At 36.8% G+C, this 27,957-nt stretch overlaps 1 protein-coding gene across 1 annotated transcript; it reads left to right on the top strand.

Annotated features, from left to right (window-relative positions):
• The first annotated feature begins 104 nt into the window (after nt 1–104).
• Nucleotides 105–27,121, top strand: LOC116165352 (histone-lysine N-methyltransferase trithorax). Its single transcript, XM_031479715.1, has 8 exons — nt 105–566; nt 622–1,916; nt 7,821–8,367; nt 8,413–8,574; nt 18,593–23,304; nt 23,356–23,518; nt 24,565–24,711; nt 24,765–27,121. The coding sequence occupies exons 1-8, from the start codon at nt 450–452 to the stop codon at nt 24,936–24,938; spliced, it is 7,317 nt and encodes a 2,438-aa protein (XP_031335575.1). The 5' UTR covers nt 105–449; the 3' UTR covers nt 24,939–27,121.
• The last annotated feature ends 836 nt before the right edge of the window (nt 27,122–27,957 follow it).

Below are 27,957 nucleotides of genomic sequence, written 5' to 3'. Positions count from 1 at the left end.
ATTGTATGTTTTTTAGTTGCAAATGAAGATTCGGGAATAGGATTTACTTAGGTGTCTATTTGAGACAAAACGACAAAAATAAATTCGAATGTTAAAACTTTGAATGTAACTGATCATACCGCAGCGCTCCCTAACGAAAACATTCACTAATTACTTTGCTGTACCCAACTTTATTATTTTTGTGTTTGAATTTTGATTCCTAAATAAAAATTAGATTAATAGCCGCAATTAATTAATATGCCGAAACTACTAGAAAAGTACGTGAACCTTTCGAATGGGAAAGGAAACTATTTATCAAGAGAACGCGGAAACGGGGATTCATGGCTTGTTTTTACCAACCGAGCGTGTACACAAATGCAAATGAATACATATGTCGCATAAACTCCCAAAAGTGCTAGCAAAAATATTTATAAACTTTTTACAATGTAACTACTATTGATAAATAAGAAATGGCGCGCTCGAAATTTCCAGGCAAGCCATCAAAACCTGTCAATAGGAAACGAATAAATGTTCTAAATTCGTCCGAGGAAACTGTATCTAACTTAAACAACACCGAAACAAAACAGGTTAGAAGCCAGACTGTCTCTTCGTTCCTATGTAAATTGATTGTTATTCTTGTAGGAAAACTGTGATCCAGCTGCCAAAGTTGACACATCTATCTCGTATGCGGCGGTGCGACTTCCTCATAGACAAGCGGTCAGAAAAAGAGTGTGCAAGACCCTAATAGCTCGAAGGAATTCACTATCAAAGAGGAGACTGGTTAATAGTACAGTTGGCACAAGTTCACAAAAGCTAATTACCATAATTAATGAACGATCTGTTCGAACGAAGGCTGAGAGTAGATCTGAAAATGAATTATCCTGTAGAAAATTAATCAAAACGAAGCAATCACGTTTAGAGAGTAGTAATTTAGTCGGCAAATTTATACTTCCTAGTAGAAGTGTGCACTCGTCACGTGTTATTAAGCCTAATAAACGATTTATAAATGTGGAAGCGGTGAATAGTATTCAGTTACGGACTTTTAAAAAGAGAGTAATAAATAAAAAGAGTGCTTCGACTAATGGCACTGCGTGTAAAGTCAATTGTAGCGATAGTGAATGCAAGGACGTTGCGGTACACGAAAATGTGGACCTGTCACGGTCACCTTGCTCTAGTAGGAGAGTGGTGTTGCGTCAAGCTCGACTTCAGCTACATACTCAAACACCGACGGGACCAGAGGGACCGTTTTCGATGAGCTCGTCAAACATCAGTCCTCCCGGAACTGTGACGTGCGGTGTTTGTGGAGCAGTACGCTTTTATCGTTTCGTAAAGCAAGCGCGTAAATTTAACATTTATAGTTGCGAATCATGCCGTAAGTTCATTTCGAAAATGATCAAATGCCAAGTGAGCAATAAGAAGTTGCCGGACATTCAGTGTCTAAAGGGACAAGGCAATTGCCATGTTCCGCCGATTGTTCGAAGCCAACACTGGAAGTTTCGTTGCGCTTACAAGGCGAGGTGCAATGCGTGCTGGTTAAAAATGTGTCTTCGATCGTTCCAAATACCGCCAGTATTGAAAAACAATCTTATTAGTTTACTTCCCGAGCACATGCGCGAATCGGATACTTTGTTTAATACGTCGTTATTTTCATTTCACACAAGTGCAAATCCTTCTAGCGTTAAGTCTCCGAAACCGGAACCGGAATTGCACGTTCGTAGACGACCCTTACGGAAACGAGTTGGTAAGATAAAGGAGAAGTTAAATTTAGTTAATTCCGAAATAAAACGGCAGAAAATAGATTTTAAAGGGCCCAGAGTAAAACATGTATGTCGTAGTGCCTCAATCGTTCTAGGACAACCATTAGCCGTATTCGCGGATTGCGAGAAGAAACCGGACGATGTAAAAGTAAACGAGTGCGGGGACGATAAGGCTCTCGGGTATGTAAAGTAGGCAACACACATTGCAATCTCCTTGGTATTTATGACCAAAATTTGAAAATTTCTAAATCCTGTTCTAGACGGATTTTTGTAAAAGTTCCAGTTGTATCTCCAATACATCAGTTTTAGGTTTATGGCCCATCATTAGAAAAAATCTTACATATTTCTAATTTGTTATCATACTCGATGATTTATCACTCATTAGGAACAGTTGGGGTGGGGCTAACTTAGCATTAAGCTAAACCTTTGAATATAAAATTAGGAAGAAGACTAGCCTAATGGGAACCTGTGGTTCCGTGACAATCGGGGGAGAGGTAAGGTGTACCTCTCCCACTTTTATAATAATATAATCGGTTTTAGAGCGAATTTATGCTCCGAATTGCGTTTGCACTGAAGATTTCAATACTGTAATCTTTTTTTGGTACGTATAATAGTCGCGCGCACTTTAAATGAAAACGCTGCCGATACCAATTGGGATACACAAAATTTTGTAGAACAAAAATTCGAGACAGTTAAATGTACTACAAAAAAGTCCGCGACGGCATATATCTATCTTTAATCGTTTAGCCATATCAACCATTTAAAGTTGCGCATCGTGATTGCGTTGGCATTCATAGTATCTTTGATTGCTTATCATATATTAAGGGTTGAAGATACATATATGCCATCGCGGACTTTTTTGTAGGAAATTAAATTCTCTACAATTTATCTTTTATAACTTTTTTTGTATCTCTTTTTGTTTTCTCAGCGTTTGTAAAAAATGTACGCACATCGTAATTTTGAATAAACTTTTTAGTTAAAAAAGAATCTGGCGTAGGTACGACTCGAACCCTTGACCTACATGTTGTTATAATTTCAGGTGCTTTTGGGGGTTCCGGTTGGGATGATCGAAGCGTTGTAAAAATTGAAACTGTCGTTATTTTTTTGACATTCTGCTCAAAGCGTAAGGGAAATATGCGAAAATGGGAAATGAAAAAAAATGATGTTCTTATTTTTATTTTTATTATTAGTGCAATTCACATATTATCGAGCTCCTTGCGGTATAATAAGGAAGGCCCTTTTGACATTTCCGTGAGTTATGGAACTGAATTGCATGAAATTCAATATGGGCATAGCTTTAGCAATGCAAAAGCAATGGCAAAAGTTGAGCTTAATCAATTCAAAATGCATAGTGCTCTTTTGGTATCTCGGCCATATATGAACCGAATTGCAAACTTTTTTTAATTTATAAATGTATTTAAATGACATTTGATACATATGCACTTGGAATAAAAGCAAATCTAACACCAGGTTCAATTTGGTTTTGCACATACTATAGCCATACCCAAGAGCTCTTTGCTGTATTTTTTACACAGTTATTTTTACCCATACTAATAATACACTATCAGAAGGGCACGAAGCAAAGCCCTATAATTCATCAAAAGTACGGTTTGGACTGGATGTCATTTCACTCAACAAAACCAAATGTACTCTATGTAAAAAAAATCTGCTGAATCTGAAAATCATAATCCCCTGGCCGGAAACTCTCGAAATATATAGTTATACAGAAAAAACGAAGAAAAAAATGGGAAAATGTTTTTTTTCGCATTTGACTGCAATTATCTCGTTAACTATCGCCTCGAGTGAAAAAATGAAGAGAAGTGATATTTTTTATGATCTTTTCCATTTTTTTTCCGGTGGGGTATTCAAGTGAATTTGTTTAGAATCGAATTGTCTATGTAGAGTAGACCATACATTTAGTATGGAACGTTCATTCTTAATTGTTATTGTTTTTTATGGAGAAATATAAAAAAAACGCATTTCCGGAAATTAACAATCTGTTATTACTGAGTAAAATTCATCCGATCTTTTTGAAAATCCGTATTTGGTCCCTTCTTTTGATAACAAAACAATACGACAAACCCGATCACCGTAAGTAGGTATCATAGCCATTGATTAAATAAACAAACAAATTGGATAACTCTCATAGCGTTCTAAATTTTTGTACAGATGGTGGAACCCCAAAGTAACCTTTTCCAAAAGTTGTCTCGATGATTTCTGCAAATTGACGGACGGATTTCGACGTATTTTTTTTAAATTTAGGTACATTTTCCGAGAGGTTTCTGTTCGCCTATTATGGAGTCACATTTCTTGTTATATTTCGGAAATTATTCCATTTGTTAACTAGCAAAAGTCTTCGGATTTTGAAAAAAAAAATTGACAGTCCGTCAATTTGCAAGAATCATCGGGACAATTGTTGGAAACGGTTTGCTTAGGGTTCCACTAGCGGAAAGAATTGGGGGAGAATCTGGGAGTCACCCACTTTGAAAGACAAAGCATGGATTTTTTAATTTGTGTTTTTAATTAATCAACGACTATGATACCTACGGTGATCGGGTGATCGGTTGCCGTATTGTTCCGTTATCAAGCTACGGATAATATAAAAGATAGGATGAATTTTGCTTAGTAACAGATTGTTAATTTTCGGGATTACTTTTTTTATATCTTTCCATAAAGAAACAATAACTTTTGAACATGAATGTTCCATACCAACTGTATCTTATAGAAAATTCGATTCTAATCAAATTCATTTCTCTTCATTTTCTCTCAGAGCAATAGATAACGAGATAATTGAAGTCAAATGCAAAAAAGACAAAATTTTCCCATTCTTTCTTCGTTTTTTACGTTTTATATCAATTATACAGGGTCCTATAACACTGCGTCGGTCTTTCCTAATTCATACCTGGTAAAAAAATAGCAAAAAATCTTTTGTGCAAATGTCAACTATAGAATGTTATGCATATACAGAAATTATTTTTGAATGTACAGAGTGTCTCATGTTTACGGTGTCAATACACAATTATTAATTTTTTTCGAATAATTCTCTATAAACCAGCCCCACTTTGATAAATCGTAGCGACCTTGATTTTAAAGTTAAGAAATAGAAATCAATAATTTTAATCTGAATAAAAGGCAACACTTTGGTAATGAGAAAGTTGAATTTAATGATACAGAGTGTTTACAAAAAAATTGTAAAATTTCTAGATTTCAAAATGCTATAACTATTTTTATTCAATGGAACTACCACTATTTTGTTTCTCTATTCAATGGTCTGTTGTGCGCTCTTCAATTCTTAGAAGGGATATCCTGTGTCTGAACCCCGTAGTTTTTAAATTATTCAATATTTTTCACTAAACAGTTACACATTAATGAATTACATGTTTATAAACAGGAGTAAACCGTGATAATAAAAAACCAAAGAATGCCAAATAGTAAACAAGTGCCATAAATTAATTGTTTGCTGCAAGTGTAGGTACTCATTATTTCCTAGTAAAATAAGATTTTTTAAAAAGACTAGTTCGAAATTCGCCTTTTTAATTAATCTTATTTTGCTACGAAATAGGGAGCACATTAATTGCAACAGATAATTTACTTGTGACACTTGCTTCCTGGAATTCTTTTGGTTTCTATTATCACGGCTTACTCGATCCTGTTTATAAACAGGTAATTCATTATTGTTTTGTGAAAAATATTGAATAACCTAAAAACTAGGGGGTTTAGGCACAGGACACTCCTTATAAAACTTAAATATCACACAAAACCCTATCACGTACAATAAAATTGCTCACAACCTTTGAATTTTAGATTCAGTCACAAAACGAAAGGTACCCACATTTACTTTAAAACGCTGTGAAAACGAAACTTCGGACAGAAAAACTCATAAAACATAAATTGTAGAGAATTAAATTTCCTACAAAAAAGTCCGCGACAGCATATACAGGGTGACAATTTGAAAACTTACCACCTCCCATATCTTAGTAAATAAACGAGATATTTAAAAAAATCAAAATCCGTTTCGGTAAGTCGAAGGGGGAATCACAATGACATAGTTGGCGACGCACCCCCTCCAACCCCCTGCGCCCCAGCCACCCCAACTTTTAAATCTTAAATAGTGACCCCCCATGTGTGATACGTCGTTGGAAAGCTCTGAAAAAATGCTTTCCAACCATACCAAATAGCATTACATTTAGGTTAGTAATTATCGTGCAAATCAAAAAATAAACTAATATGATACATTTGAAATCTGTCGTATTTAAAACGCAACCGGCGAACATAAACGAACTAAGACAGAGAATAATTCAAGAATGTCGAAATATTGCAAAACCAACATTTGAAAAGGTTCGACAAGAGTTTGAGAATAGATTATAACTGGCGATCAAAAATGAGTTGCTGTCGAGTCGGCTTTGGAAGTTCAAGTTAAATACGATTTTTCCATGTTTATTTTTTGATTTGCACGATAATTACTAACCTAAATGTAATGCTATTTGGTATGGTTGGAAAGCATTTTTTCAGAGCTTTCCAATGACGTATCACACATGGGGAGTCACTATTTAAGATTTAAAAGTTGGGGTGGCTAGGGCGCAGGGGGTGTGAGGGGGTGCGTCGCCAACTATGTCATTGTGATTCCCCCTCCGAATTACCGAAACGGATTTTGATTTTTTTGAATATCTCGTTTATTTACTAAGATATAGAGGGTGGTAAGTTTTCAAATTGTCACCCTGTATGTATCTTTAACCATTAATATATGATAAGCATTCAAAGATATTATTGAAACCAACGAGGACACTAGGTACAACTTTAAATGGTTGGTAAGGCTAAACGATTAAAGATAGATATATGCCGTCACGGACTTTTTTATAGTAAATTTAATGGTCTACAATTTTTGTTCTATGAAATTTTCTGTGTCTAAATTGGTATTTGCAGCGTTTTCAATTATGTACGCGCGCCTACTATCAACATAAGAGTACGGTAACAAATCAATGAGTGCAAGTGGGAGACTTCAGGCTATCTTTGTCCTACATATAAAACGCGCTGTAAGAAGGAAGAGCAGTGACTGCCTTCGGAAAGCGCGTGTATAAATCCAAAGGTACTTTTCACGTTCATTTCGTGGCTCCATCTATCGCTCAAGGTACTTTTAGAGACCCACGCGAAAGTACAGGCTTAGACTTCTTCCTAATTTTATATTCAAAGGCTAAACCCACCCAAAACTATAGTACTTACAAGAAAAAGGGTGGGAATTTGTTGCTACAAAATAAGACCTTGAGTCTAAACCACATATGTGATACTTGGATCATATTGAAATTTGGAGAGGGCCTCAACATGGACTCTTTTGTTGTGAGATACTCACAAAGAATGTGGTGAGCTATCCCTTTGCCTGGATTGCATCCTCTATAAGCGATTGAGTGATCCATAACGGCTGTGGGGGTGGTCCGCATGGCACACAACTTTCAATTAAACCTAAAAAATATGTTTATACAAAAGAATAGTGTACGTACTTTAATTTTGTGTATTATTTTTCCCATAATTACTAATTTATATTTTGTAATAATTATTTATTTATGTTGGAACCCTTAAAAACTGGAACCCGGAACTGGAGCATATATTTCATATGGGCTACAACCCCTGATAGCCACAAGTTCCATCCTTAGATTTGTTATGGTTTCCGAGAAAAAAATTAAGAAGAAACAAATATTTTCGGTCCCGAATGTTCAGTTTACTTGGTTTGGAAGAGCACAATTTTTTTAATTGAAGGGCGTTTGGCTTTTTTTTTATACAGTTTTACCCTGCTGTCGACAATGACCGCATTCTTACTTGTCTAGAAAAACGGAAGTCCACCACAACTTCAATTTGACATAATTTCCATGCTAGTTTTTGCACTTAAAAATTAGATTCTTTTTAGTATAAGTTTTGATTTGGCAAAATGCCATGTTAGTATTTTCTTCACCAACAAACTAATAGAACAGAAATCTGAAATTGATATGTGGATGGACTTGTATAGGGAGGTTCACGTGATATGTTAACAATGATGAAAATAACACTAGAAAGCTACGTTTGAAACTTAAGATGTTTTTATTTACTCCGTAGGACCCTTAACGGCACTAAAGAGAACAGTGTACCTGTCGAAAATAAAAAGAGCGAGTCGAGGCCGCCAGAAATCGACGCACCGAAAGTCGAGCATGAGATACAGAAACGCGAAAAAGTCGGGAAGCATTCGTTATTTAACACGACGTTGCATTCCAAGCCAAGCGCACAGCCTACGGAGGTGGACAATAATATCTGTATCGATTTCTGGGAAAATTACGATCCCGAGGAGGTGTGTCAGAATGGTTTCGGGCTGATCGCGTCGCTGGCGTTTCCGATGTTGGCAGTTTGCTATCTGTGCGGCAGTGCCGGTCAGGAGTCGTTATTGTACTGCTGCTTGTGCTGCGAGCCGTATCACCCATTTTGCTTGGAGCAGCCACCTCAAAATATCAACAACGACGGTGAATGTTACAACTGGCTATGTCCGAGGTGTACCATGTGTAGCGCGTGCGGAGAAGCTGACAAACAGAAAATTAATTGCCAAAAATGCCAAAGGCCTTACCATCCGGAGTGCTTTAACAATAAATGGAGGACGGAAGATAGACCAACGGTAAATATTAATAATCATAAATTAGGTTACGATTTCGGATTGTAGGTATGTGCTTCGTGCATGCGATGCAAGAGTTGCGGAATTAATAATATTACAAAATTTATTGGAAACACACCTTTATGCCTTATATGTTTTCGACTACGGAAAAAAGGAAATTTTTGTCCTTTGTGCCAAAAGTGTTATGATGATAACGATTATAATACAAAGGTGAGTATTGTTAGAAACATTATGTTTCTAATTTTGCTAAAAGTTGGTAGCACTATAAGAAGTCAACAAAAATCGTGTATACCTGCCTCCCTCAAACTTGCAGGTATCAACGAATATTGCAAATTATTTTTTCTCTCTAGTACCACAGATAGTTAAGTGGCCAAATCGAAAAACGACTCTGTTTCTTAGTTCTAACGGCATTTTATGAGCTATTTTGGCCACATGGTTTTTTAGATGTAAAAACGTGCTGAATCTGATTCTGGATGTTGCCAGGCCAAATTTCGCGCTAGTTCACAAATACAGCACGATGGCGCCACTATCTATTGTATTGTGTACTATTTAGTATTGAATTGTTTTCCATAATTTATTACTTATATATACGTAAGAGTTGGTTAATTAACTTCATAGCTAGTTCGGAAAATGTAGGAAAATATATCCTGTGGTGATATATAGGGTGTCCCAAAAAAGCTGTGAATTAATTAAATAGTGTTTTACATTTTCCTCGGCAAATTTTGTTTGTTGTTAAATTTTGTGCTTTTTAATAACCGGTGGTAAGTATTTAAGGTTTTTTCCAACTATTAAGTGGTAGAGCAGTTCTAGGGTGTCTCACCATAGAACTGAACTTCGCCCCGTTAGATTACGGAACATTAATTTCATTTTTCATTTAATTTTAATTATTTAGTTTATTATCTATTTGAATGTTTTATTTTATATTTATTTCCTTCTGTACTCCAGTAATCTAATAAATGTCACTTATTATTATGGTCGGTGTTTCTTGTGAGAACTCAGGTCTAGCCTGGTTAACTAATCGCACGGATTAAAATCAAGTAACGATTAGTGTCTGTGTCTGGTGAAGTTATGTAGGGTTCTAAAGAAAAAAAAAAAAAAAAATATTCACACACTCGCATTGGAAATCTACGGATAGTATGTAATTCATACTTACCAACATAGCTATTAATGGCCACAATAGTCAACGCTATCAGGAAAGAAGAAAACAAAACAAAAATATCATTATAATAATTCCTGTAATTTTATTAAATAGAGTTTATTGTGTAAGTGTTTCTTTGGCTTTGCGTTTGGGTTGAATACGAGTGGGTTGTGATAACGTGGTGTGTTTATGTGAAGAAGGAGTTTTGTGTTTTTTAATTGTATTTATGGTGTTTCTTTGTTCCTGAGGTCGTATTTGTGAGGTTGTTTGGGTTTTTGGTGGAGATATTGCAGTATTTTGTGAGCCTGTGGTGCTGTTAAGGTTTTTGCGCTTCGGTTGTATACGAGTGGGTTGTGACAATGTGGTGTGTTTCTGTGAAGAAGGAGTTATGTGTTTTTTAAGTGTGCTAGGGCGTGTAACTTTATTGGGTGGACCTGTTTTTGTAGTGCATGTTGCGTTACTTGTATTTATGGTGTTTCTTTGTTCTTGACGTTGTATTTGTGTGGTTGCTTGGGCTTTTGGTGGGGGTATTACAGTATGTTGTGAGCATGTAGTTCTGTTAAGGTTTTCACGTTTCGGTTGAATCCGAGTTGGTTGTGATAATGTGGTGTGTTTCTGTGAAGAAGGAGTTTTGTGTTTTTTAATTGTGCTAGGACGTGTAACTTTATTGGGCGGACCTGTTGTAGTGCAAGTTGCGTTACTTGTATTTGTGGTGTTTCTTTGTTCTTGAGGTTGTTTTTTAATTGTGCTAGGACGTGTAACTTTATTGGGTGGTCCTGTCTTTGTAGTGCAAGTTGTGTTACTTGTATTTGTGGTGTTTCTTTGTTCTTGAGGTTGTATTTGTGTGGTTGCTTGGGTTTTTGGTGGAGATATTGCAGTATTTTTTGAGCTAGTAGTGCTGTCAAGGTTTTTGCGTTTGGGTTGTATACGAGTGGGTTGTTTCTGAGAAGAAGGAGTATTGCGTTTTTTAACTGTGCTAGGACGTGTAACTTTATTCAGTGGACCTGTCTTTGTGGTACATGTTGCCTTACTTGTATTTATGGTGTTTCTTTGTTCTTGAGGTTGTATTTGTGTGGTTGCTTGGGTTTTTGGTGGAGATATTACAGTATGTTGTGAGCGTGTAGTTCTGTTAAGGTTTTCGCGTTTCGGTTGAATACGAGTGGGTTGTGATACCGTGGTGTGTTTATGTGAAGAAGGAGTTTTGTGTTTTTTAACTGTGCTAGGACGTGTAACTTTATTGGGTGGACCTGTCTTTGTAGTGCAAGTTTCGTTACTTGTATTTATGGTGTTTCTTTGTTCTAGAGGTTGTGTTTGTGTTGTTGCTCGCATTATTGGTGGAGACATTACGGTATTTTGTGAGCCTCTAGTGCTGTTAAGGTTGCTGCGTTTGCGTTGAGTACGAGTGGGTTGTGATAACGAGGTGTGTTTCTGAGAGGAAAGAGTATTGTGTTTTTTAGCTGTGCTAGGCCGTGTAACTTTATTGAGTGAGGGCGTCTTTGTAGTGCATGTTGCGTTACTTGTATTTATTGCGTTTGTTTGTTCAGGAAGTTGTGTTTGTGTGGTTGGTTGAGTTAAGGGTGGAGATATTACAGTATGTTGTGAGTCTAAAGTGCTGTTTAGGCTTTTGCGTTTGGGTTGAATACTAATGGGTCGTGGTAATGTGGTTTGCTTCAGAGGTGAATCTCTGATTGTAGTATATGTTGTATCATTTGTTGTACTTGTTTGTTCGGTAAGTTGTATTTGTGTGTTTGTTTGGGTTAGAGGTGCAGATATTACAGTATGTTGTGTACCGTGTTGTGAGGGAGTGCTGTTGTTTACATGTATATTGTTATGTTATTATTATTATTATTATTATTATATATATAAATGTATATATAAATAAAAATTGCGTGTTTTTCCAATGAATTCAAATCTGCATTTAAAAAAACAAAACCACATCGCATTTTTCAGATGATAACAAAAATGTGACTTTGATATGGAACACCCTGTGTATTATTACATAATATGACAGGTTATTAAATTCTTTATAAAACACTATAGCAAAAATATTGTAAATAACCAACATTTTCAAATTATTGACGATCTCCTAGGACGTAGAGAGTTTATAATTTTGCGGTGCCTGTCCATCTGTCCCGAGATCCCGAGACATTAGCACGATACCTCGAAAACGAATAGACCGCCGATTATGATGAAATTTTGCATTTGGATTCTTTATCAGAGTTATAGATCGGAGTTCGTGAATTGGCAATGTACGTAAAAAAATAAAGAAGGCCCTTTTTGACATCTCCGTTAGTTATAAACCGAATTGCATGAAATTAAATATGGGCATAGTCGAGGGCATAGTTTTAGCCATATAATACACAATGCCAAAAGTTGGGCCTAATCAATTCTACATTCACAGTGCCCTTTTTGAATTGCAAAATCTTTTATTTATGAAAGTATTTAATTAAAATTTGATACATAGGCACTTCGAATAAAAGCAAATCTAACACCAGGTTCAAAATTTGGTTTTTCACATGCTATAGCCACTACCTATAGTAGTATCTCGAGTAGTATTAAATGGCATTAAATGTAAATTAATTACATTAACTTAGCATTAACCACATTAAATTACATTAACTGAATTAACTTGAAATTAACTGCATTTACAGAACATTAACTACATTAAAAGTTAATTTTAATTCATTAACACCGAATTAACTAGGTGGTTTACCCCTCGGTTCCCATGATACTACAACTTAACATGTAGTATCATGTTCCCGCCGACACAATGCAGCGGCGCCACTTGCTACACTCAAATTGTTTATTTACCGCCCGCCAAGATACAGACTTTATTTACAAAAAATATGAGAGAGAGAGGTAAAGGTCTAAATTCATAAAATATAAAATTTTATTTTTCAAAAACAACTTGAGTTTTTTAGGCGGACGCTCTTATGGAAATTTACATTGGGTGCAGTGGGTACAGAAGGGCGTAGAGTTGCATCTTCTCATGATGCTGTTGACGGGGACATTTTGTACCATACATATTGTCTCGCAAATGCGATAAGAGACCTGACAAATCGAATGGTCAGACTAGTCCTCCTAAAAACTTGGTTTTAAATAAATTATGCTATGAACTAAAAGTGCACAAATATCTACAAGTGTCTTGGCGACTGCTTCAATCATAAAAAAAATGAGCAGAATGATGAAGAAATTTAAGTTCCGTTAAAATTTTTGAACGAAATACAGGTAATACATTTGCCGTCAGAATTATCTCTATATGGTTACCGTGTTGTCTGTATAATGTACCTAATATATAAGTTTTGCAATTTTCTGTGCCTCCTGTATGTTTTTTTAACACCTCAATCCGAAAAACTATGTAAAATGCGCCTGGCATAAAAATGTATATATTTGGCCGCCATATTGGCCGCCATTTTGAAATTAGCCAAAAATCAGCTTGGCAACATCCGAATTCGGGTTCAGCAGACATTTTTATCCTTATCAATGCACGTTTCCAAAATGGCTCATTAAATGCCGTTAGACTTGCGATTTATTAACTATGGCCACCCAACTAAGACAACATATACTACAGACGGTCAATGCAATGCTATAGAAATAAACGCAACACCTAATAGAGTACGGTTAGTGTGTTGTCTACCTTGAAGCAGTCGAAATAATTTGTCGTAAAATGTGGTAGACCCACAGAAAACTGTTGTGTGTGGTAAAAGTGTGTAATAGATGGACCCATTTTTGTAAAAATAAAATACATATACTCAAACCTTATTTCCTCGGCTTCAAAACGCCGGCCTTTACGTAGATAAGATAAGCGCTCACTTGTATAACATCATAAATTACATGAAATAGGATACATTATAATTCTTCATTTTTCTCTTTTCTAAACATTTAAAAAATTGATGGAGCGGGTTTGGTTATACAAGGGCGGAAACTAAATTTGGCCTCCACTTCCACATATAAAATTATGAGGTTGGACAAGGAAAGAGTTTATTAGAATAATAAACATAATTTTTGTTTTTCCATAATAAATATATTATTATACCGCACCATAGGAATTGCAATAGTAATTTTTTCATTTCTGATTATTGACTTCTGTAATTATTTTAGAGAGAAAGTCTATTTAGGTTTTTTGTAGAGAAAAAAATTACGAATCCATGCATACTATAGCTTTTAATTTTCTGAACTTTGAATCCAAGAATTTGGATAACTAAAAACTGGCGCTTTTAAGAAAATCAGTGGTGCCATGGCAATTTGAGATCAGACATGGCAAATGCAGGCGCTTTTGTTTGATTTCCTAACTCCATGGAATTGCCGACTTTATAAACGCGACAGTTTTTAATTTTTAAATTTTTACTGATTCTAAATTTATAAAATACGAAACAAGAATATGTACGGATTCGTTTATATAATTCGAGGTAAATCTTTCACTCACGCCTTTGACGCACTTGACGAAGGCGACGACGGGCGACTTCAGCGCCCCCCAGACTTGGCGTCCAGGGCCTGGGCCCCCCTCGCACGGCCTTGCCTACCTATATGTATCTGTGAGAATACCATCACAAAATTTTTTGATTAGGGGAGGGAGCACTTAACGAACTTTATTTTATGTCAATGGGTCAACATAGTCCAGTCAAATTAGCTCCAAAAGTATTCTAAACTGGATGTTGGCATTTCACACAACGAAACCAAGTGTATTCTTTGTAGTTCCATGCCCGGAAGCTCCCGGAACATATTGCTATACACAAAAAAAATTATCAAAGTCCTCGTGTGAGGTCGAAGGGACTTCAGCGCATTTTTGTGTGGCAGATCAGTATTCTATTTGCCACTTTTGACTCAACCATGAATAAAAGATCTTGTCGAAGGATACCACATTCCCTTTGACGTTACCCACTTCCGATGTCCCGTTCACCCGCAATTCGCGTTTGAAGATTTTTCTCCACCATCAGTTAGATCTTGTCGGAGGGTACCACATTTCCTTTTTCGGTGCATACTTATATTACACCCACATTTTGGTGGATCTTGCTAAAAACCTTCCACAAGATAGTACTTAATTTTTGGGGAGCACTTCTCATTGCTCGAGCTTCTATTGGCGACACGAGAAAGAGAGACAGCCATTCGAGATTTACGAAACATTGACAGAATTCGCAACGGAAGGTAAAAGGTGCCCGAAGTTGACTACCTCTCGAAGACGCGCGCGCGCGCCATGCAAAAGGTTGTTAATTTCGCCCCTAGGCCAAAAAACAAAATTCCGCCACGCAGGAGTTATGCGCGTTTACAACATCTTTCCGACGACACCAATTTGAAAAGAATCGGACCAAAACTGTAGTAGAAGATAGAAAAAAAATTAAAAACCTTCACGTTAGTATACTACGCTCGAGGACGACGCCCAGATGTCGCCAACCCCACATCATGTAGCCCTGTCCCCAAGGTTTACAAATTACACGGCCTTGTAGATACACGTACACCCCTTGCCTTTCTACAAGAGTTCTTCTACGGGCCCACATTTGCTGCCAGCCAGCCGACCAACCAGCCAGCCAGTCAAAGTGAGATTAAAAGCTACTTTTTATAAATAAATTTGCAAAAATGTGCTAAAAACCAAGAAAAAATGGAAAAATGCAGTTTTTTTCGCATTTGCCTTCCAATTATCTCGTCAACTATTGCTCGAGCTCATAGAAATGAATTTGTTTAGAATCGAATTTTCAGTTGGTACAGAACCGTTCATTTTTAAATGGTATTGATTTTTCTGGAAAAATACAAAAAAGTAATCCCAAAAATTAACATTTGTTTTTGTTGATACGTCCTTCTCGATGCTTTGTCCTTCAAACTGGATGACTCCCAGAGCGTTTTCAATATGTTTATGGATGGTGGAACCGTAAAACAACCTATTCTAACAATTGTCTGTTGTCCCGATGAGTTTTGCAAATCGACGGACTGTGGAATTAGAATTAGTTTTGTGGAAACCCCAGAAATAGAACCAGAAAGTAACTTTATAATAGGCCCTTGGTACTCTGTTTAATAAAAATCATACCAACTGTATCTGATAGAAAAATCGATTCTAAACAAATCGTTCTCTTCATTTTTTCCGTAAGAGGAATAGTTAACGAGATACCTAATTAAGTCAAATGCGAAAAACCGATATTTTCCCATTTTTTCTTCGTTTTCTTGTGTATAGCAATATGTTCCCGGAGTTTCCGGTCAGCTAGACTGTCATTTACGGATTCAGGGGATTTTTTTGCATACAATACACATGGTTTCGTTGAGTGAAGTGACAACACACTAAATCGGCAGACAGTAATAGATACAAAACTATAAACCATCTCGAGGATCGCTATTAAAACTTTGCTTTGTGACAATTTTCGTAGGTAATTGCACAAGTGCATCAAAATGCTCTTTTAACAAATTATGAAAATAACCGAACGCAGTTTTTTGCTGATAAGATACTTGAATAAACAAGTAAAAAGGTTTTCGTCTTAAGGCGAGTAACTTCAGCGCATTTTCCATAAATTGATCAATACTTCCCCAAAGGCGATACCTATGTGCGCTATGTTTTTCATTACTAGAGGCATATATGGTTAAAATTTTAAAGAAATATCTTCATAAATAAGGAAGTTGACACATACTGCGCAGTTATTTATTGCGCGTCCTGCGCATGCGCTTATTAATCTGATATTTACAATATGTAATACGTTTGCTTTTACTATAAGTATCTTTGGTTAAAATTTCAAAGAAATATCTCCATAAATAAGAAAGTTTGCGTTGCGCAGTCTGCGCATGCGCACATCTGATTTTTACTATATGCGATATATTTGCCTTTACTACAAGTATCTGTGATTAAAATTTCAACAAAATATATTAATAAATAAAAAAAGTTAACATTGCGCAGCCTGCGCATGCGCAGTTCAATCGTCAAGATTTTCTTTGACTCAGGTGCCAGAGCGATACGCTACCGAATGCAAAAAGAACGAACTAAATATCTTGAAAACTGTAGGAGTAGTTAAGGCCTCGGACAGACGGACGGACAGAGAAAGTGGCTGCAATAGCGCACCGAACTTTGTTGGAAAATGCGCTAAAAATTATCAGGGATATTTTGATGCACGAGTGTAATTCGGGGGAATATTTCCTGAATAAACATTACAAACTCACCTTACCTACTTATAAAATTGTTAAGTGTATTCCCATGAAATGTGCAATTATCGCAGGGCTCTTTCGTTTTCTACAATGCAATTACCGCTGTAATTGACCGATAATTGCACACCTCATATGGGATTTATTACATATGAGGCAAATATTCATTCGAAAATTTGCTTACGTTTAGGTTTTCTTTATCCAAGTTAAATGAAGTTTAATTGCTGGCCTGAATGCAAGATTTATTCCACAAACGGAGAGACAAGTAGGCAAGTAGAGTACGTAGGTATATAAACCAACACGGAGATTACACTTTTTTCGAGAATTCGAAAAGTGGTGCAAGTTATATCATTTCTTATGCACCCAAAGACAACGAGTAATATGTAATTGCGAATATGAAGTGATGTAAATTATGGGGATTTCTTGTGGGACAGCTTTCTAACAATAAAGTATCAATACTTCTTTCCCTAGACAATCTGCAAGACCATTCCAATAAATGAAATCTGTAGAAGAACCAACACATTGTTGTATGCGCTAATAGATGGAGCAAAATAGAGGGATAGCAGGTTTTTAAATAAGGGGACATTTGAAACAAAACTTAGCGTGCTTTTTCCCCTTAAGATTGACCGTCTGTAGTATATGTTGTCTGTGCTAGTACTTAGGTGGTGCGTTGTTCCCTCTGGTCGGAAAGCTTGAATTATTATGTAATCGAACGATCTTGTAGGTCAAGTTCGATTGAAATTATGCGTAGTGCCCACGAGAAGTATTTTTGGCAAGGTAGGAGGTTATGCAACAATAATAACAGAGGCTCGAAGTCCGCCAAAAAAACCCAATCAAAAAATCAATCTTTGACAAAAACCAAAACTTTTATTTCTTGAATAACAAGAACCAAACTTAGACTTCTGCCAAAACAACACTTTTGGCAAATAAGTCTTTGCTGGGTACAATTGGGCAATTATAAAAATTTGCATACACTTTCGAGCTCTCTGACCATCCCGCAGTCAACATTAACATTATTTTTAAAAGCTTTTGGGGGCTTCACGCATAATTGATTTTATCGTCTTTTTAACAGAAGCGATATGTAATGTCATTTTGTATTTTAATCAAACGATCAGATGAACTTACCTGAAGTGCAGTTCGATCGTGATTATATCTGGTGTCCGATCTGAAGATATCACTAATAATTGGTAGTACGCCCTTGTAGTACCTCGTGCACAGTTTAGAAATAAGGTTAAAAGTCATTATGCAAACATAAATGACCAAAGCGTATTTTCCTCCTAATACTGTTAATGCTGGGACCGGGAAAAAATACCGGTAAGCACCCTTGCCCCATTCCTTTTCCAATGAACTGCAACCTATCGTCGAAGTCTGTTAAGTTTCACAGCAGTAGTACTACGTGTCAGTTTTTTTTACAATTAAATTAAAGTTATCAACAAATACATTGTCAATTTTACTACGTATAATATCAGGTTACAGTTGGGATACTACCTAATGGTGGAGCATATACAAATATAAAAAAATGCAATTTAAATGCTTTGGTAAATCAGAAAGTTGGCAGTGGGCAATGGGACTAGACCAAGACGAACTACAGGCCGTTCGTCCTAAGGTGGCGAACGGTCGTTGTGAACAGTGGTTCAGATTCAAATTTAAACTTGCAACGCACCAGTGGCGTCCGCAAAGCATTTTTTACTTTAGGTAGCAAGTACTTAAATTGCTTTGTATTGTTTCTCAGGAAATTAATGCCCTCAAATGGATAATAATTATGCAAGAATGACACTTTTACTCATTGTGATAATGATAACTTGATGCCTTGTTTTCGAAAGTAAATAGCAAAAAAAAGGGTCGCCGCCACTGGTGCCTGCAAAAGCAGAGCTCGGGATCTCTAACAGACTTTCGGGATGCGCCGGTTTCCGCCACATTAGGACGAACGGCCTGTATATACCTACAGCTACTTACCACTTTCTTTGTTTTTAGATGATGGAATGTGCAAAATGTAACATGTGGGTTCATGCGAAATGTGAAAGTCTATCGGATGAACAATATCAGATTCTAAGTTTGCTCCCAGAGTCTGTAGAGTTTTTATGTTCCATATGCGAGCCGTTACCGTATTGGCGTAAAGCGGTTGATTCCGAATTGCGTACCTGTTTTAATAATGTATTAAAACTACTAAGTAAAAATAGAGTAGCCCGAAATATGTTGAAGTGGAGTCCTACGTATTTTAGCTCGCCAAATGCAAAAGCTGCGACTGCCGTTCGAAGGTTACAGTTTTCCGACGAGAGCGAGGTATCTAACGAATCTTCCGCCGAGGATAATCCGGAGCAGGAACAGCTCGGTAATTCGAAAAATACGCGCAAAAAGTATCAACTGAGAGAACTGAGGGTGGCGGTAAAACCGTGTACTATAAATACGGATGATTTGTTTGAGGAGGAAAAAATTAACGTTAAAACGCCGAGTACGCCATCACTGTCAAAAGTGAAATATAAATTGAATTCTAAAGAATATTTCTCTCTAAAGGATTTTGATCACACAATGGTTGAAACTTTTGAATCCGCAAAATCTACGGAGCTTTTAAATATATATCGCTCAATATTGAAACAAGTCTTTCCATGGTATAATCCCTCGGAAAATGATTCACCCAACAACAATACCTCATTTTGTAACACATTTTCCGAAACCAACGAGATTTCAACCACCTATGATGGTTATAAACACAAAATGGTAAATAATATCGAAAGTGACAACCGAATTTGCGTTTTATGTAAAGGTCTGGGAGATGGTTCGTCGTATCGAGAGGCGCGACTTCTGTACTGCGGCTATAACGAATGGGTGCACGCTAATTGCGCTCTGTGGTCGTCGGAGGTTTATGAAGAGATTGACGGTTCGTTACAGAATGTACACAGCGCCATATCTCGGAGTCGGCACATCCGTTGCACATATTGTAAGTTGAAGGGAGCCAGTATTGGCTGCTGCGCAAAGAGTTGTTACGAGACATATCATTTCTCATGTGCTCACTTAAGCGAATGTAACTTCATGCAAGATAAATCAATATATTGCCCATCACATGGCGATATTAATAATTCGGCTGTGATTTCTGCGCCGGTCGATTTCGGTATCAGAAGATCGATTTATGTGGAATTAGATAAAAAGAAAAAACGCTACGCCGAACCGAAAAAGATTCATTTTATGGTTGGATCTTTATGCGTCACCGATTTAGGCACGATCCTTCCCGCCGTTTCCGATAATACCGAGTCTCTAATTCCCATCAGCTTCGTCTGTCGGCGACTATTTTGGTCGACAACAGAACCGTGGCGATTAATCCCCTACGTCATAACAACGTCGGTGTTGCGTTCGCAAAACACCCACATCTCTAAAGATCGAAATTTTACGGTGGATCATAGTTTACCGAAACTCGTACTAGATAAGAAGTTGAAAGAAATTTCGACCTGGCAAAAAGACTTGGAGACTATCACCTCAGGATGTGCGGATTTTGAGGAGGATGAGGAACCGCAGAACGAAAACGCTGCCGATATTTTATCACCCGAGCTTACCGACGCTATTTTGGATGAATTGCCGCACGAATTTTTAGACGGTATATCTATGCAAGATATTTTTCCTAAACTAATGAGTAATGAGGAACTGTTGGGTATGGATTTTAAAGTTCCAGATGTCGGTAATAGTGAATTATGCAAAAGTGATCTGAATGACTCGAGTAAAAAGTCTAGTTTTTTTGATGATAGTAAGGAAACGTCGAATGCATCTTCAAAGGACCCAAAAAGTGAAGCTCTACAGCATATTAACCGAATGTCTAAGGTCCGTAACCAACAACGTTCGTGTAGTGTGACGGTGAGCTGCAAAGTTGATAACACGACAGCTGCGACAAAGCCTATCAAAGTTTCTCCAGATAAAAGTTTGTACCTTCAGTTGCTGCAAGTAGATGGCGCATGCGACAGTGGAAGCGACACAGAGTCAATCACGTATGACAATGTCAATTGGGTCGTTGACGTTGGCGATGAACCAGTGAAATGTGAAAGATGCCAGTGCACGTACCGTACTAGCGCCAGTTACACACGCCATCTAGCCACGTGCGAAGAAATTTCGACAAGCGAAAGTGATTCTGAACTTACTCACGAGCAAGAACAATCCGAGGTTGCCGATTCTATTCCATCCACATCTACTGAGGTTACCGAAGGTGAAACAGCCGAACCGTACATAGTGTCTTCGTACGAATCTTATAGTGAAATTACAACCCAGAATGAGTCTTCTACTTTTGTCAGTACCGAATCGGCATCGGAACTCGTTACGGTACCGCAAGCTTCCGAAATATTTTTTTCTAATTTACAACCGACCATTGAGCAAAAGAGTCTCCCCGCTTTATTCGCTTCCCAAAATGCTTCCAATCAAACTTCCGCAATCGCGATTAGTCAGCCATCGGGCGTGTCGCTGTGTGAACCGTCACAGATGACCTTATCTATTAATCAATCTTTACCTATTAGTCATATTAGTAGTAATCCGTCCGGTGATTTTTGTATAAATCAACCCCCCTCACTGTATATAGGCCATCCTAACTGTAATTCTTTAGTAAATAATGGGAACACGATTTCGTTCGTGACCTCGGGAGCGCTCCCCATAAATCACGGTGCTATTTCAGTAGCGCAGCCTAACGGTTTAATAAATCCGAGCGGCTCCATACATTTAAATCAACCTGTTGAAATTCAACCACAGCAGCTCACAATACAACCGGTCCCAATCGCTCAGGAAGTTACCCCGGTTTTAAACTTAAACTCTAAAGTAATATCGCCAAATGTGGTAACTCAGACTGTGGCTGTTCCTCAAAATCAGTTTCTTAAACCAATGTTTAAGCCTACGATCCTAACACAGAGACCTATACGTATAAGGGGCCGTCCAAGGCCACTTGCCGCCAAAAGAACGCGCCAAGTGGGACCTAGAACTTTATTTATACCACCAGGAGCCACAAGCACGCCATCTGTCGTCGTTCAACAACTACCGTCTGCGAACGTTATTTCCAATTTTATTGATACATTTCAACAGCCTGCCAGCCAGAATTTGCAGTATATAACAACGATAGCACCACAAATTACCACAGCCTTACAAACTCAAACTCCTTTGGTGCATTTGCAGTCGGAAGGAACACTAGTGAATCTGGTACCGGGAGTCCAGTCCACCGTTTTGCTATCCCAACCGAGAGTAATAAATGATCAAATATTAGTAGATAACAATGGAGCACTTGTGTGGGCACCTCAACCGGTGCAACCAATTTTTTATGGTTTTGAAACTATAGTGCAGAACACTGTCCTTCAATCTCAGCAGTTTCTTCCTAGTACGGTTCCTGGAGTTTTAACCACAAATAGCAGTTATTCTTCAACAACACAAGTATTCCAAGCCAGTAAATTGGAACCAGTTTTGGATGTCGCTTCTGGAAACATTGTTTTATTAAATTCCAATTCCGTCGTCAATCAACAACCGTTGCAAGTGTCCCAAAGCGTTCAAAGTCAAGTACCCACAACACCCTTAGTCATATCAGAAAGGAAATCTGCCGCTCCTTGGATTGTAGAATCTAGAGATAGTGCGGAAGCACCACCAAAAGTTGCTACGAAAATAGTTACGACGATACCCAAATGTGATACCACCACAACCGCTTATAACACTGGGACGACAACAACCTCCAGCAATGCCAGTGCAAGTAGTATTAATCTTCCAGTGGCTCCATTTGTGCCAGAACCCGGAATACCAACCAACATTGTTCCTCCAACACCTAAGCCAGTAACAACGACAACTTCAACTACCACAACGCAAGCTCGTCCAATGAGTAGGGTACTCCCAATGCCCACAAATAACCTTAAACAAATTAAGGTTATGACAAAACCTGCCGAAAAACTGACTTACCAAAAACCTAAGTTGGCCGAAGTTGAAACGGGGAACTCAATTACTAAAGCACACACCATCAACACGTTGCACGACGTCATTATTAAGTCGATATCCGAAACACCAGTGACGAACAAACCGGAAGCGAACATTATCCCGAAGGACGAAACGGCGTCATTAAAGTTAATTTTCCAAAAACAGAGCGAAGGAGGACTGTACAAAATTAGCAATAACTACACACCTAAAAACGTACAAATCGCCCCTTTAAAACCAATTAAGCCTAAGTCATGCGTAACGCAACCTTTCATAGGTGTAGACGAAGAAAACGTATCTGAGAAAATGGGCAGACAGGTCAAACCTGAAAAGCAGGAGAGTGCAATAGTTTATAAGGTCGAAGCTCAAGACGGATTTAATTGCTCATCAACGTCGATCACAGAGCTATGGAATAAAGTGTTTCAGGCTGTACAGGCGGCCAGACTTGCCAACAACATGGCGCCGCTACCTTCCGGTTCGATAAATATGAAGGGCGGCTTCCACGTCCTCGGTCTGAATACAAACGGACTAAAATATCTCATCGAGCAATTACCAGATGCGGGAAAGTGTTCCAAGTATAAACCCATTTTCCACACTTTAAGTTTTCAAAATGAGTTTGACGACGACAGCACTATTCAACATACGTACGGTGCCGCTAGATGTTTACCCTATCAGAGGACACACGAACCCAGCGATTTATTTGGTTGGCTCGCGTCAAAACATCGCAAACCTCATCTGCAGAACGTCATCGATTTTGAGCAGTACACCAGGTAGATCTCGTGATAATCTCGCCGGAGCTTTCTAATTTTTGATCTGTCTAGGAGAGGTTCCATTACGAACTTACCTATGGCGATGCGATTTAGGCATTTAAAATTGACATCGAGGCAATCGGTTGGCGTGTTTCGTTCTCAGATACACAAAAGAGGATTGTTTTGTCAAAGGGATATTGAGAGTGGAGAAATGGTGATAGAGTATGCCGGCGAGGTAAGTGTCGTTAAAGTCTGTATACAAAGCAGTTATTCCCTCCCATCAAACGCGCAGTGATTACTAAAATAAAGTACATGTGTGCTATGTGTTGACAACATATAAGCTGTATTATGATGACAATCAATTGTCATTCATTAATCAACAATCATCTAACCTTTATTGATTGACCTTGCCTAGTGCCATTGGATTTCTGTTTGTCAAAGGCAGGAAAACAGATATTTATTTTATAAAAGAATATGTACTTTACCAATCTGATATTATTGATTGTATATTAATGTCATCAATCATCATCATTAAAACAAAAATCGCGTTCATTAGAGTCATTTTCGCCTAAATCAATAATTACATCATTTACGCAAATATGTTCTGATTCCATAAAAATACAGATATTTGTTGTTGTTCAAGTGACTTCATCTTTTTATTACTTACTCATTGTCCGCGGTTTTCTGTCACCTGAAATTGTGACGACGCGCCGCTTGCACATCCAGCAGCAAACTAAATTGTGCTGCACCCTCATCGGTCAAAACGGCTAACCGATGAGAGCGTCATAAAGTGAATTATAAAGTAACTATTCACTTTTGCTCTATCGTACACCATGATTTTATTGCACTAGATGCTCCAAATCTGATAAATGGCATGCAAATAATAAGAGAAGAAGTAAATTTCCGAATTTATAATAACACGAGTTCCCTACAAATGAGTTATTAATTATTGTTGATCATATCAACATTATTCATAACTTCCCTAACGTTCAAGGCTTAGTTATCAAAAACAAGGATTAATAAACAATCACTATATTGCCTCAGTGGTTTCCTGCATTTGACAAACTGAAATCAATAAATTAACAGGGTAATTAGACATGATCAGTAATTATATCTTATAAATACTTAAACAGAAAAAGTCAGTATTGCGGAAGCAAAGGTCTGTTGCATTACTAAAAAAAGTTATTTTTGAATAATCGATTTTGGGTTGTTCAAACCGTTAGTAAAAACTGCTTTGTAAATAGATTGTGTTGTCTTGGAAATTACTGGCAAGTGTCGTAGGTGATTCGATCGGTGTTGGCTGATAAACGTGAGAGGCAGTACACAGTGATAGGTATGGGATGCTACATGTTTCGTATTGATGAAAATTTTGTGGTTGATGCTACAATGAAGGGCAATGCTGCAAGGTTCATCAATCATTCGTGTGATGTAAGTATTACGAGTAGTCTCCTCGAAATATAATAATATTGTTTATTTTACAGCCGAACTGCTACTCAAAGGTTGTCGAAATATTGGGCCATAAGCATATTATAATATTTGCACTTCGGAAAATTATTTGTGGGGAGGAGTTAACTTACGATTACAAATTTCCGTTCGAGGAAGATAAAATACCGTGCACTTGTGGCTCTCGTCGCTGTAGGAAATTTCTCAATTGATATTCAGATGTCGATTTAGCGAGACTCTTGTAATTTTGAGAAGCCTTAAATAAATATATTCGGACAGCACCTACATTAACCATTTAATGGAGTACTCAAAAAGGTTAATTTAAGTTTGTCAAAATAACAGTATTTATTTTTTTATATTTGGCTGTGAGAAAGTTGCATTTGTGCCATTGGCCATGTAGGTGCTGTTTTTTATATTGAACTTCTTGTGATACTCTTAGTAATTATTTTATAGATGTATACAGTTTATAATTGATTTTTTTTTTCAAATTGTTTCTCAAAATCCTTCAAAGAAACTAAACTTAGTGACATAATTTTAAATTTGGCGTCTTAAAACATAGTTTTCTACCCAAATAAAGGTATTTAAATTTAAACAAAATTTTACTTTTCCTGTCATAATAATATCAAGGGTACAAAATTTAAGATTCCAGATTTGAAAGTGACAGAGAAAATTAATTTAATTTGATTGTCAGTGTGAATATTAAAGCTATGTGTTTGGCTTGTATTTATTAGAAATTTCAGTATAGGTATTATCTCTTATATAGTTGTTTTCCTTTGTTAAATTTACATTGCTTACTAGAGGTGGACGATATATCGGTATGTATTGATATTTTTCTAAATCCATTAAGCAAAACATCAAATCGAATATTACTACAGTAAACCCCCAATAATTCGCGGTTAATCAATGGCTGAAGGTACACTAGAAACTAGTAGCTCAATAAAGAGATAACGTACTTCCGTATTTTCAAAACTTGTAATTGTAATAATATTGGCCATTTAAAATTTTTTTTTATTGTAAAAATGTTACTAAATCAAATTTTCAAAATATTCCGGGGTTTCCTGTTTAAGATATAGGATAGCAGTATTCGACCATCGAAAATCTATATTAAAATATATCGCCTACCCCTATTGCTTTCATTGCAAATTTGTAGCAAAATACAGCTATACTATAGTATATTTTCTCATCCTTAAATTCCTCAATTTTGGAATTAATTTTTGAATCTTCTTATGCCATAAAAGAGAAAAACCTTGTACTAGTATGAAATCATTTTTTCTCAAGACTGTATTTATTGTGAGGTACATTGGCAGCTGTGAACTATTTTTGTTATGCGATGTTTCGTCAATTATTTTTATATATTGCTTTCGCTCTCATTTTTACAACTTGTTAGTGGCATATTTGCTACATAATATAATAAAGAAAACGTTAGGTATAATTATTAAAAGGCAACTAAATTTTGTTGTGAAACCTCTTCTCAGGCTAATCGTTTAAATGCGTAGAATAAGTAGAAAAATGTGTACTTGCTCAAGCTAAACTTGATTAAAGTTGAGTGATCTGGTAGCTTAAGGTTCCATTTCGTTTAGAACAGAAAAGTACGGTGCCGTCTCATATGACAAATTATGAAATGAACAAATTATGTGTGAATTGAAATCGACTCGTGACATTGTACTTGCTTTATTTTTACAGGTGCTATTTTCAACCCCCCCTTCCTAATATCATTATTGCAAATTAGTTTATTAGTGTATGTATGACATAAATTAGTCAGTTACTCCCTAATTATTTAAGTATTGGAGAGAAACAAATGAATACTCACTAAGTGTTTTTCGATGTATTATTTTTTTGAAGGATTTTTACATTGTTTTTAATGATTTGTGAAGTGTACATTATCATGTATGAATTAATAAGTTGATACAAATGGCCGTTGAAACAATTTATCGACCGCTGTTTTTTAAATATATATTGTACCGGTATGTTTATAATATTTTTGTGCGCAAGTATTAGTAAAACAGGTTTTTGAAGTATATTTTGTACTGATGTTTTAGATTTAATAGTCTTTTGCTTGTACATTATTGTAAATAGTACGTGTATAATATCGCCAAAATTAAATATGTATTTTTTTTAATTTACACTTAAGCCCATTTCGACCCATGTGTTTACAGTCGAATGATATGGAAATGTGATCCAATCTTTTTGACAATATCAACATATCATCACATCGAGTAGGAAGAAGACTTATAGTGTGATATAAAGCCTTGAAGGTGTAAATAGATTGAGTGAATTTAAAATACAGTGTCTTATTAAATAGTTAATTCACATTTAATAAACCAATTTTTGGTGCTTTAATGCCTGATTGTAACTATATGCTTCTACAAATGTTTGCTGTCACGAATACTAATAAAAAGACTTCTTTTCATTGTACTATATTTTTATTTGACTAAAGTGAAAATTGAAATTCTTAAACAAAATTGAGAAAAATGTAGAAGTTGATATGTCATCTCATATGGCTGGTAAGTTTATTCTTGTACTGAATGGGATGGTCACGCTGATTATCTGGTACGGATTTATAAGCAATCTCCTGTGTTCCATGGCAGAATGTGTTCGCTTTTCAAAAGACGGGTCTGTGTGATTAAAGTCTTCATCTCACTACTGTTAGTAATGAGTTGTATTTTTACAAAAGGTTTAAAAATGGCCTCAATTCTAGGTAAATGAATACCAAGCTTGTTGAGAAATCCTGCATATTTGTAAAGTGTGCTTTTTAATAAAATTTTCTTCAATTCAGAAATTGTTCATAGTTTGATTGATAACGCACATCTGCAAAAATATCCTTAGTGTTTAAGCAATCGGATTTATGGCTCAGTGGTAGAGCATTGGGTTATAAATCCGAAGGTCGGGTGTTCGAACCTGGGTTGAGGCATTGTTTAAATACTTTATTTAAACAATGGTTGAGGTGAATTTTTCATCTGTGGCGGAGATCGAAATTACCTTAGACCAGTTCCGAGCATTCTACCGGCTGCTCCGAATTAGGTTTTCCTGCAGTTTTCCTAATTTGTAAGGTAAATACCGGAGTAGTATAGACCAACTTAAGACCTTCTGCAGAGGCACCTCTAAATAGCATTATGCGGGTCACTCTGTAATTGGGCGCATGCCTGTTGAGGGCCCAAAACAAGAGAGGGATAAAAATAAAATAAAACGTACTGTAATCCAATTTTTGGTAAAAACTGGTGAAAAACCTGC

This window comes from Photinus pyralis, unplaced genomic scaffold, assembly GCF_008802855.1.
Source record: "Photinus pyralis isolate 1611_PpyrPB1 unplaced genomic scaffold, Ppyr1.3 Ppyr1.4_LG3a, whole genome shotgun sequence".
In the NCBI taxonomy this organism is placed as follows: Eukaryota; Metazoa; Arthropoda; class Insecta; order Coleoptera; family Lampyridae; genus Photinus; species Photinus pyralis.
The sequence above is the reverse complement of the archived record's forward strand: the minus strand, read 5'-3'. Positions and strand labels throughout refer to the sequence as shown.

Excerpts from the sequence above, each read along its gene's own strand:
- LOC116165352 (XM_031479715.1), top strand. The coding sequence starts at position 450 with ATGGCGCGCTCGAAATTTCCAGGCAAGCCATCAAAACCTGTCAATAGG. Across the intron at positions 8,575-18,592 it reads ATAACGATTATAATACAAAG|ATGATGGAATGTGCAAAATG; the intron begins GTGAGTATTGTT and ends CTTTGTTTTTAG. Across the intron at positions 23,305-23,355 it reads GATTTTGAGCAGTACACCAG|GAGAGGTTCCATTACGAACT; the intron begins GTAGATCTCGTG and ends TGATCTGTCTAG.